Here is a 12034-nt window from a genome sequence, read left to right as displayed (position 1 = left end):
GCAAGACAAGCATGCTGCATAAGCATCCAAATATATTCAAAATACACAGGTTATTTTTTCATCTTCCCCACAGAATAAGAATTGCATTGTTATTACTAACTTGGAAGTAATGTGCTTTTGCAACATATTACAATTTCATGAAACTACATTCCACTAGAAACTAAGACTAGAATGAGCTGGGAGTCAGGAAACAATGATTTACTATTTTTTACTGTTTTAGAAATAAAGTGATTAAGGCTAGGCCACCCATAAAGTGACATTTAGAGACAAACTGCACAGCTGAAACCAGAAGAGTAATTTTCAACTCTCCTCTAAACATAAACACAGCACACCCCATCCATAAGGGACAGAGACATGTCACACAAGAAACAATGCTGCAAATTTATTTTCTTTAGTTTTAAGTTTTTATAACCTCAACTTTGTTTATCCCACATAAGACATTTTCAGTAATACGAGATCATCTAGTTCATCACAATTGCATGGAAAATTAGGTGCATGTGAAGTACAAACGAATTGAAAATACTCGCTTACATTAGATAGACTTCGAATACTGCTCAAAACAAAGTGGCTTTTCAGCTTTTTACCTTGGCATTTTGGAAACCTTCTCTGCAGTCCAAAGATAGGTAATGAATGGAGAAAAAAGCAACTCCAAAGCAGGTGGAATGAAGAAAGAGGCACATTATTAGGAGACACAAAAGAAACGCAAATCAAAGGAGAAGAAACACTCTTCCGATGACAAAGTCCAGAGAGAAACATTTTCCAGGTGTTTCAGAAAGGCCTGCTGCTGTCCATCCATCTCAGCTGGGTATATGAATCACACTCCATATTATTTAGTAGTCTACATTTACACTTGCAATAGAGAGAGCACCTCTTTTGTACTGTACATAATTCCTTGCCCCAAAGAGCTTACAATCTAAGTTCATAAAAAAGAATGCATCAAGTAGCTGGATCAAGATCAAAGAAATGGAGAAGACAGGGAGATAATTTTATAAGGGATTAAAGTTGGGTTACATTACTAAGTGAGGTAACTTCTGAACATCATTGGCAGTGATGTTCTTAAGACATTAAGTAGTTTTTCAGTTAGAAGGTCTTCTGATTATGAAAAACTGTTTTAAAATGTACAGGATGATGCATTAAAAGTAATCCACAAAAATTTTAAAAAATAGACCTGTTGGCAAGACACAAAAAGGTTCAGAATGCCGAAGTTCTTCACTTGAGACACTAACTTGTCATTCTACTAGGAAGATATGGATGTTAGAGAAATCCATATGTACATGTAACATTTGAATGTAAAAGACTTTTTACATTTAAGCTTAAAATGTTAAATTCTGATTTAAGAATCCTGTTGCTATAAACACAGGTTTAATACTTAAATATTAATATGAAAATAGTGCTATTTAAAAAATGTATTTTAAACTTTAAAATAAACTATGGACAAGATATGGTTGGTTCAAAAGATCAACATTCTTTAACTGCAGTGACTCATTCTTCCCACTTTTTAAAAGAGGGAACAACTTTTCCACTCTGTTCCTGCTACTTGCCAGTTAATAATAGAAGTGATCAGTCCAACTTTAAAGTTTTTTCCTCTACTTTGGTGTGGGGGGTGGGGTGGGTAATTTCTTTAGCTGGGTTTTTCTTCCCATTTCCCTATTCACATATAATTTTCTGAAGTCTAAGTCTTGCACTTTTATATAAATTTATATGTCACCTTTGTGCCCATTTAGCTATCATTTCTTAATCCCTTTACATGCAAACAGAAACTACCATCTTTCATGCAACTGTGACATCCATTCATACCAGAGAATTTTGCTTTTGATTATATACATAAACCATTTCTAACACTTCCATGACATTTGAAAAAATGTTGGAATAGTTACAGTAGTAAAAATTCACCCCAATTATCCAGTCTGTTTATGATAACCAGAAAGAGAAACACTTGTTTTTCACCGTAACAGCACAACCAGTGGTAAATGTGACTTGACCTATCCTTTTGGAAGGGAAGCAGATGTTAAGAGAATTTCATTTATACACAGAAGTGAGACAGTGATGTTAAGGACTGCTAACAGAGGATGATTTATCTGTAATTTTTAAAGGAATTTCTGAGGAAATCAAACCAGATATTAAGCCTAAAGAACTATAAATATATTTGACTCAAGTCAATACTAACATTTACTTTTTAGAAACTACATTTGTATTAAATTTGCTTATAGAAGGATACAAAAGGAGTATAGCCACAGATTACCAAGAGAATCACTTCTGATCAACAGGTAAAAATGAGGGAAGAAAATGGCCAAAAGATTACGATCAATCACTTCTTGTACATGCCACAAAATTACAAAAAATTATCTGCAAACCTGCAATAAAACCCTCCCCCTTATTTGAATGAGTTTCAATTCCCAGGTAAAGATGAATCAACAAAATTAAAATATTGTGCTGTTTTATTGGTGTAAAAATCACACAACTGCTAGTTCTGATTCTGCAGAGATACATCCATGCAGTTAAACATCTATGATCCCACAGCCAGAAGAAGCCATTAAATAGAATATCTGCTGTTAGTCAGCAATTAATGCAAATTTACATATGAGATCAAAATGTGTGTATCGTACAATATACAACAAATCCTAATACAGTACATCAACCTGAAGAGCAAGATACACTCAAGGAACTCTGTTAATAGTGAAGCCTGTCTATATGCCAGAGAAGTAAGGCCTGGAAACAAGATGACAGAAGGTACCCCAGAATTCCTAAAAAGCAAAACTGTTGATTTTTTGTTTCTTTTTTTTTTTTTTTTTTTGCTGGGAATTAGACGTTTATAGATGTATTGACACATTACTCGACAATACAATTTGTTATAGTGAAGACCCGGTGGATGTGATCTGCTATTAAAAGCTAACATGTGAGACATGCAATTACAGGTGGTGCTTAGATAATGTGCAATTAATGTTTGGGACCTACACTCAACTTTTTCACAAAAGGGAGAACTAAAGAAAACCTGTTGATAGACTACCAATTGTGCCATAAATGTTTCTATGCATATGGCTGAATCAGGACTGTGAATGGATAAAACGTGAACACCTGGCAATCTGTGGTTACATACTCTATAATGTATGCAACAAAAATCACAAAATTCAATCCAGTTGATATGGCAAACACCCTGCAAGAACTATCCCAACCTGAGTAAACTGGGGAATTGCAAAGAGGCAGGCTTTCTAGAATTGTGAACAACTTTCCAATTGTCAAAGGCAGCTTGGGAAGCAACATTGGCTGATGACAGATGAGTAGTTTGTCTCTTTTCTGGTACAACAAAATAAATGCCATAGTGAATGAAGAGTTTATGTGCTTAAAGATTAAAATCAACTGATTAGCAACCCTCATCTGCAAAGATGTTTCAACAGGAAAAAAAAACAAAAAAACAAAAAAATTCCAGTTGGAAATTTTGGCGACAAACTCTGCAAACTGAAGTCCAACAAAGATCACAGATGCCCACAGAAAAAGATGTGAGAGGCAGTGTCACATTCAAGGAAAAAGTAGTTTGTTTGTTTTCTTTCTCTCTGTACTGAAATTAAAATACTTAAAATACAAAAGTGGACAAATTGACAAAACAGAACCACAACATTTAATGCAGAATAGAGTGCACTGAGCTAGATGCATGGATATTTAAATAGGCCTTGAAACCAATACCCCTTTCAAAATTAGTAAATTCACAGTTAACGGCAGTAGGCTTAGAGGTGAGAGAAGGGTCGAAGTTGTTCCAGTTGGACTTCCAGGGAGATTCTCTCTTCAAGAACATCCTACAAAAGAAAGATTTTCTACTGACAGTCCACAGAGAATGAGTACTGAAAATTTCCTCATGCAATCAAAATCTGCTTCAGTCTGAGAACTAACTTATAGTCTAGAATTTTGGTAACTCCTTCCAGAAGCTGAGTAGAAGATTGGTTGGCTGGTAGTTATTTATATTTATACAATATATATATATATTATAAAAATTATACATATAATTTAATATACATTATATATATAATTATATATAATTATATATATATAAATATTTATAATTATTTGAAAATCAGTACTTTGCTCCAAGCTGATGCTATTTACTATTTTTTCCTTTCTTTCAAATCACCCAAACCTAAATTTGTAACCAGATACAAACCCAACTATAACACTATTTTCAAATGAAGTCTAAAATGTTAAGGGAGTAAGTTCTCACCTGAATTAAGAATATTGGAAACTCACAATTTTCTTCCCCAGTTTTTCCTCTTATGTGAATTTTATGCACCTGGACTCTCATAAACATTAACAAGTGAAATTCTGGCCTGAGTTTTTCAAATGACCCAACTTCCATTCTAGACAGTATGTTATTAACTCATGTTTTCATTTAAGATATTTTTTTAAATTATCTTGATAGTTAAAATTAGATACCTTAGGTAAGAAAGACAGCAGGCAAAAGACATTAAGCTGATGCCTACAGATAGCTCCAAAATAATGATACCTGACCAGATAAATTACTAATGTTGCACTAATTATTGAACTTTAATAACTTAATTAAATTAATTAAAGACTTTAAGGTTTGCTTTTTCCTTCAGAAGAACACAAACCACCTCAGCTGCTCTTCTTGTTACTGCTTTTAAAGTACGTGATGACCACAACAGGTAACTTAGTATTAATGACGTGAAGTAAAATTTTAGTGTCGCTAAAATCAAATCAATACATTGAAAAATATGCATTGTAGTAGCAAAAGTGTGATTTGTAATTTCACACAGCTTGCCACAAATAGGTATCTTCTGTGATCTACAAGAATAGCTAAATATTTCATATCAATATCCTCTACTACATTTATCATTGGATTGCAGTGATGCCTGTTACTGTGCATCACTAACATCTTGCTCTCAGAAGCTCTCCTCTTACACAGACAAAGACTAAAGAATTACCTTTAGTTGCTGCTGTAGTTCACTGTTCAATCTGGCCAAAACAGTGTTGGTTTCCTTGTTACGTCTGATTGATGCCTGAATTGCCTTCTTGTCTTTCCCCACTGATCTGAGAATATATTAGAAATACTGTAATAAGTGATTTTGCCACTTAGCTGAACATCTCACTTATTGTCCCCCTTCTTTAAGGGAGCAGAATCCTATTTTCAGAACTTTTTACTTGTTATACTGTTAAATTTTCCCGCTTCTGTCTGGCTTGATTAACCACATCTGTTTGTGTGGAAACACAGATATATACATTTCATATAAGCACACATAGTTTGTTTCAATCAAAGAGCACACAGCGCATTTTAAAAACTTGTCATTATCAACTTTCTGAAGGCCCAACACAGCAAACCACATTCATTTACCTCAAAGTGACTACTGCAATAGACTGTTTTCATGCTAGGACACAAAGACTGCACATTTTGGACTGATCATAGCAACCATTTAAAATTAAGCACTACATTTTAATACTTCCGCCACTCATTTCCAACATACTTGCAGAAGCTAAAAAGAGTTCACACTCTAAAATTCAAAATCTCTTAAAAGTCTCCCAGTAGTAGAGGCTTAGGGATGACCTTCTTTTTTTAAACCAAAAATGTCTTAAATCGTTGAATTAATCTAAATTAAACACACTGCAATTGTTTGCAACTCCTGGAACAGAAAGTGTGTATGCTGTTTAAATGTAAACTTTCCAGTAACAGATGTATTTATATACTTCTTGGGTTACCTAGGAATAGATGGCTGTGAAGCAAGAACAGCAGCTATGACACCTGTTTTCTGTGTATGTTCCTCAGCTTCAGGTCTTAGCTCATCTTCTGATTTTAATCTTCTACGAATAGGCTTCGGTGGTGGAGCAAGTGGGGTAGTGCCTTTACCCTGAAGAGGAAAACATACCCTATTAATTCTCTGGAGCTACATTTTATTTGGATTATAATTTGGTAACTTGTGATTCATATTCAGTTCAGTTACTGAGGCAACTGAATTTACAACCCATCAAGTATTTTCTGCTGGACATCTAGCTGCATTCTCATTTGGTCTGGAAAAAACCTGAAGTTTTTTCCTACCATGTGGTGAAAGGCTAGTAAGTTGCTACACACTGATGAAGAACTGTGCAAGCAGAAACACCACAGTACAACTGCATACTGTAAGCACACAGTAATGCAGAGCACGCTTCCCCCCAGTAATTATATGTCTGAAACCAAATAAAAAGCTACTTTTAATCAAATTCTGCCCTTAACAGTTTGATTTGTTTCAAAAATTTGAAAACTTTTAAGTATCTTTTCTGCTGTCTCAAGAAAATTTAATCATCATCTGCTGCTGCAAAAATTCACCATACACATGCCTATTCAAAGCACCCACCAGGTCTAAGAAAACCAGTGGACACTTAGTAAGCTGCTGCTGCAAATCAAAACAAACATTCAATTTTATCTACATCAGACAACTGTGCTTTGTTCCAAGGGTGCTTTGCATACCGCACTACTGGGGACGTTTGCAGGTGCTTTGTCTTCAACTCTTCCATCTGCTTTGGCAACTCTAAGAGAACTTGCAGAATCAGAGGGCTTCTCAACCTAAAGGAATACAAACTGTATTTAGAAATCTACTTCTTAACATATACTTCATTTGGCAACAACTGGAATAAAACCAAGTATGCTGTGTTCTGCTACATGAGTACAGTTAACACCTAGAATTCTAGTTCACTTCTCATTTAGAAACACAAGTCCAATGTCATGAGGCACTGTATAGCACAAAAGAGACTCTGGCCTGCTCACAAACTGCTGTAGCTGTTCCTACTATTATGGTACCACCACTACCTATTTGTCACTGCCAGAGGTTAATCCCTCCAGTGGAACACAATGTGACTGTTCCCCATCCACCTCAGTGTAAAACAATCAGCAAGCTAAACTTAAGCAGTTTCCAGTGGCTACCATAGCTGGTTTTGCAATGAGGTACATGGAGAGTGCTCAGATGGGTCTGTGTCACTGCCCTTCCTGGACAAGAGCATGCTGCTGACAGCTGGGAGAACTTTAAAGCACCATAGGGACTTTTGCAAGTGAGGATGCAGGAGTGTCCCAGAGAATTTATAACCTGGATAAGAGCTACAAATTATCAAAGGAGAACATGAAGTAGTTTCTGCAATAGCAGCTAGCTATGACATTAATACTAAGGCTTCCAGACTTTCAAGTCCTATGTCTAGTAGGAAACAAGTTTTTGTAAACATCTTTAATGACAGAAGGATGCCAGAGCTCTATTCACTTTAGCTGTTTCTCTGATGACTTTGAATAAAAGCAAATTAATGTAATTTTAGCAGATGTTTACAATACATGACAGGTATCTCCTTTATTAAAGCATGTCTTTTTTAAGACATCAATTAAAAATTACCAGCAAGTCATTTGGAAGGCTGGCAAGAATGAGTAGAAGAAAGGTTTTGCCTGTGCTAAGTCTCAAATGCACCAACACAATTATGTTTGTGCCCATGTATGCGAATAAGCATAAAAATATTTTAAATAACAATCAAAAGCTGAGACAAAAAGAACTCCTTCTGCCTACGTGTTTGGCAATTACTAAATAAGTGCAGCCATGCACAATATCATTGCTTTCTAGCAATGGATTGAGACATCTTAAAAAACAAAACAGAACAAAAAAATCCCAACAAACAACACACCACTGACGGAGAACAGCAGAAATAGGTTTTAACCAAGTCTCATAACTGTTGATGGTATTAAAGCAATTGACAAGATCTTCCTTTCTACTCACCTGCAAGACTTCTGGGTGCGTTTCAATTTCATCTTCTTCCTCTTTGTTTACACCTGAAACAGCAAATGCCTCAAACTGGCTGAAGTCTGCAAAATTTGGCTGCTCTGGTATTTGTTGAGGTGAGGTACTGGTATGAGCTATTAGGCCATCAGCATCCACTGAGCGATGCACATGAGGACCTGCGCCCTGCAATAAAATGACAAAAATATTTAGGAACAGAATGTTAAGGATTATTTCCCTTTTTAGTGGACAAAAATTTATGTCCATTCAGTGGGACAACGTGCATCTCATGCAGGACATGAATGCAGAAATATTTCAGGGAAAGGAAGTTCAAATATGCTATTATCCAGGGAATAAGACCAAAGAGGGATGTAATGTAGCTAGACTCACTGAACAATAGATATTTCTGCTGTGACAGAGACACTTGGGCTCTGGGGCCCCAATAAAGACTTTTAGTCTTTAGTTTCATAGGGAAACATGCTAATGTAATCACTGTGTGGAATAAGTCTGTCCTTGTACACTCCCATCATCCGCTCAGATAATTTCTGAATCCTTGCAGATGATTTCTGAATCACTGACTGACTTCAATTGCTGGTAACTCAGATTCTAACAAGTAGCTACTGGTGAGAAACAACTGAAAAGCAATTTTATCTATCCCATGTCAGATTTGCACAGCAGTTGAAGGATTCAGCTGGCTGAGACAATGCTAAAACTTTTTCAAGATGTGCTTTCTACCAAATCAGCTAAGTGGTATCACTCAGACTGCAACTGAAAAGATCAGCAAATCTGTGCCAAGTGAAGAAGTGGAATCACTCCTTTTGGGGCAGATGTATTATGTAAAGCTCTATCCTGTGCCAGAGAAATGGAAGACAAACCCTTATTTTGCAAAACTGGAAAATGGCTCTTGTAGTCTTTGTTATGGCCTATGCACTCTACAGGAATAGATAATGAAATGTGAAAGGATACCTTTTCTCTCTTTCCCACAATTCAGAGCTCCAGAGCCATTCATTCCTCCTCAATATCTACTTTTATCCCCTACCCATGGTTCGACTAGAAGCATTTTTTTGTCCAGGAAATACTAGCATTTGGCTATAGTCTAGGTTTTGCAATCATTCACATCCTGGGGCTTTCAAAAATATATCAAGAATAGTACTCATTGTAGAGATATGTTAAAATTCAGTTATATAAAAATAATGCACTGAGTTAGAATATGATTTTTCAGAAGTGACATCACCTGTGAAGGCTGTGGTCTTGGAGGCACTGCAGGGGGATAGGCAACAACTCCAGCCTGTTGCTGTCCTGTAAAAGATGCACCACATTAGGCCAAGATTGTTACTTTGTACATTACAGTGCTATCAAATTTTCTTAACTGTTAAATTAGCTAATTAAGTAAATTGCAACATAAATTTTAATACAAACAATACAGTAAGAAGGACTTTTGTGACTTCTTTTACTCAGAAATGGTGCTTTATAAACCAACATTCTAAATCATTCCTCACAGAAAAAAAAGCACTGTCTGCTTCAGGAATACCTGTGCTGAAAAATAATACGCACTCAGAACACAGCATATATGTACCTGGGGTAACTGAAAAGGATCTGTTCATATCTAAAGATGACGACCGAGAATGAGAAGCATGAGGCCTTGGAGGGGGTGGTGGTGGTGCAGTGTTATCTGGAGATGTTCCTGAATGTGATCTGCAAAACACATAAGCTTCTGTAGTGATTTTAGGTGGCTACAACAGAACTAAAGTCAAAAGTTCTTCAAAGCATGCAATTAAAAAAACAAGTTTGACAGAGGTAAAAACCCCTGATTGCCATTGATTTTCAAGATTGCCAAATTAGTTTTAAACTTACAGTATTCTTTGATTTTACAATTGTTTTTCTATTTTCATTTACTTAAATATCCCTTATTCAAATTATTCTAAAATTATCACATGTAATTCATCTTTGGGAAACCAACAGCTTGATGCACACCCCAAACAATGATAGTTCAGGAACAGTGAGCTAAATATGGTGATTCCATTCAGATGATAGTCACTATAATTTTTAAGATGTAGTCAACATCCTGTTTCATTAAAGAAGAATATTGGGTTTTTGTTGGGCCTGTCTCTGCGCATACTGAGCTCAAAAAGTATCTCAGTTTATGAGATAGCAATTGAATTCTCTGACTGAAATTTTCCAAATCTATACACTTGGCAGAATCTTCAGAAATTTTGACTCATTCTTAGGTAGGATCACCATCTAGTGGATACCTGTTGCAAATTCATGGAGAGCACATGCAGAAAGGACAGAAGGATAAATTACTGCACTAAGTGCCATTTAAGTGAGATTTATTGTATATAGATCTTTTTAAAAACTTCCTTTTAAAACCAGTTTGCAGAAGCTTCCTAACTTGTCTAATTTGAACAGGACAAATTTACTGAATCACTGACATGAATACAGCTGCTTTTTTATTCAACTCGTGATAAAATCTTTTCTATGACTGACCTCTGCAACATGCTTCTATAACTATCCTAAGATGTCAACTAGGAGAGGTAAAGGGTACCCAAGTTTCACAGAAAACCTGGAATTCCCGAATGCTTAAGTCCAGACAGAAAACTGAGTTATCACAATAGAAAAGTTTGTTTTCTTAATATATTCTCTATGGCAATGCTTCTTTAACACTGTAACTCTCCAGCTGATAAAATTAAAATCTAATTATACTGACTCCTTGGGCCATCCCTCCAGCTAGTATAATCAAAAAACCACAAGAAGAATTAAAAATGGCAGAAAATATTTTAAGGAGAATTCCGAAGTATCATTATCTGACACAGCCTTGTCAGTTTTTGCTTTTTGAAAATACATAAAAGTTGTCTTGACTAATGGTAGGATTAAGGCCAATGTAATCTCTATACAAAATTCCAATTGGTAGAAGAGATGCCAGTGGAAGTAAAAGAGTAAGTGGGACAACAAATTTCCTGTGTGCATACTGCCACAACTACCAGGTAAGGACAGAAGCTCCCTGTGCCATGATGTGGGAACTTATCAGAAAGCTTCACTCATCTACACCAGTTCAGTAAGAGAACCTAACCTAAAGTCAAAGAGTAAAAGAACATGTTGAAATCATCATGTCGATAGTGCAAAAACATACATAAAAGCATGACAGAATCACATTTTCCATTAAGTAACAATAGAGGAAAGAATCTTTCAAGCTGCTGTACTGACAGGCAAATGGAAATCTTTCTTTGTTACTGAAGTCACTCTAATTATTTTTGTTTTGAAACTTACCTCTGAAACTGATTGTAAGATGGTTAATGGCGTAGCTGGTTTTAATCCTATTCAGGCAGATTTAATGGGAACAATTAGCACCAGCTAGTACAGCACATTCTCTTGAGTGAAATTATGCAATTGTTGGTTTTGTGCTTGCATAGCTTTCTCCAATCCCTTAATTTACACTGGGCCTATGACTGCCCTTTATTCTATATAAGTCCACTATTAAAAGAGATTGCGTTACTGCCATGGCATTCCTAATTTGTGCTTAATTCTTCTTTTAGGCTATGGTGTCATAAGGTTCTTCTCCAATAATGCCTAATGGGTATTTTTAAAAATACAAAAAATTGCTTTCAAGTAACAGCCTGGTCTCATGTGCTTACATTCCCTTGTGTTTAAGGGGAAGGTACTAAAATTCCAACTGAAAATGGAGCTCCACATGGAACACTTGACTGGCCAATCTCAAACAAATTTTTAGACAGCTTTCCTTTTTTAATTTTCACTTTACACACTAACAAAAGCAAAATTCATTGTTAATGCATTAGGAAACAGACTGCTTCCGGATTCCTGAGTGTTAAAGTTAGGAATCTATTTTGCCACCATTTTATAAGCTAGTTGTCAAATAGCCAGAAGCTGAGAATAGGCCTCTTTAAATATCTTTTACTTGTGTTTTTTCAGTTGCTACTCTACTGACCGTTGCCGTGTTACAGCATTTCCGATTTGCTCTGGATCTGAAGTGTAAGAGTCCGAACTGCTGTAACCATCTGCTGGGAAAAGAAAGTACAGTTTCATATTGCTTTGCATTATTAGCATACTCTAACAGACAGAAGTAACAAATAATTTCAACTATCCAATTTCTTTTGTTAAAAAAAAAGTATGCCCATGTATTGCTTCCCTGTAAGGTATAATCTGGTTAGGGTTCAAAATCATTGAGTCTGAATAATTGAGGGATGCAATACAAACCAACTTCACTCACCCAACACTATCAGTTGTTGGTTACTAGTGGCATGAACTGAAGAATAAACAATGACAGTAATGTTGTATTTAAAATACAAAAC

The 12034-nt window shown here is 35.7% G+C and overlaps 1 protein-coding gene across 10 annotated transcripts in view; it reads right to left on the bottom strand.

Moving 5' to 3' along the window:
• Positions 1 to 360: 360 nt before the first annotated feature.
• Positions 361 to 12034, bottom strand: part of REPS1 (RALBP1 associated Eps domain containing 1) — a 63849-nt gene continuing 52175 nt past the window's right edge. For 7 of the 10 annotated variants that reach the window (XM_058834063.1, XM_058834065.1, XM_058834068.1 and 4 more), the window contains 8 exons: positions 11671 to 11743; positions 9304 to 9422; positions 8962 to 9026; positions 7728 to 7913; positions 6446 to 6541; positions 5701 to 5849; positions 4932 to 5037; positions 361 to 3791 (listed from right to left, as the gene is read on the bottom strand). In XM_058834063.1, the coding sequence (XP_058690046.1) occupies positions 3723 to 3791; positions 4932 to 5037; positions 5701 to 5849; positions 6446 to 6541; positions 7728 to 7913; positions 8962 to 9026; positions 9304 to 9422; positions 11671 to 11743 (863 nt within the window). In that variant the 3' untranslated portion in view covers positions 361 to 3722. The remainder of the gene's footprint in view (positions 3792 to 4931; positions 5038 to 5700; positions 5850 to 6445; positions 6542 to 7727; positions 7914 to 8961; positions 9027 to 9303; positions 9423 to 11670; positions 11744 to 12034) is intronic. The other 3 variants (XM_058834064.1, XM_058834067.1, XM_058834073.1) reach the window with 2 other exon arrangements.

This window comes from Poecile atricapillus, chromosome 3 (genome assembly GCF_030490865.1).
Source record: "Poecile atricapillus isolate bPoeAtr1 chromosome 3, bPoeAtr1.hap1, whole genome shotgun sequence".
NCBI classification, from domain to species: domain Eukaryota; kingdom Metazoa; phylum Chordata; class Aves; order Passeriformes; family Paridae; genus Poecile; species Poecile atricapillus.
This window is presented reverse-complemented; position numbering and strand designations above follow the sequence as displayed.